The 315-nt window shown below is 52.4% G+C and overlaps 1 protein-coding gene across 1 annotated transcript in view; it reads left to right on the plus strand.

Moving 5' to 3' along the window:
- The first annotated feature begins 251 nt into the window (after positions 1 to 251).
- Positions 252 to 315, plus strand: part of LOC101350578 (protein Shroom3) — a 33,587-nt gene continuing 33,523 nt past the window's right edge. The window contains 1 exon segment of the mRNA XM_023736198.1: positions 252 to 313. Coding sequence (XP_023591966.1) covers positions 252 to 313 — 62 coding nt within the window.

Below are 315 nucleotides of genomic sequence, written 5' to 3' on the forward strand. Positions count from 1 at the left end.
CGCAGTGAACCTGCAGGCCGACCTCACTCTTGGCATTCAACCAAATTTGGGGAGAACCAACCCGATGCCAGCATGATGCAAATATCCCAGGGCACGATTGGCACTCCTTGGCACCAAAGCTACCATTCCAGATCATCCTGTTATCCATCCATCCTGTGCCTCAGCTTAGAGCTCTGTCAGAGGGCTTCGCCCCACCGTGAGTCCCACTCATGTCCAGTTTTGCTCCTAGGGTCTCATTTTGGCAGCTGCAGATGGAGAAGCACTCCAGTTCCTCTACAAGTGACCTCTCCAACTATGACCATACTTATCTGAGGT

Source organism: Trichechus manatus, unplaced genomic scaffold (genome assembly GCF_000243295.1).
Source record: "Trichechus manatus latirostris isolate Lorelei unplaced genomic scaffold, TriManLat1.0 scaffold00087, whole genome shotgun sequence".
In the NCBI taxonomy this organism is placed as follows: Eukaryota; Metazoa; Chordata; class Mammalia; order Sirenia; family Trichechidae; genus Trichechus; species Trichechus manatus.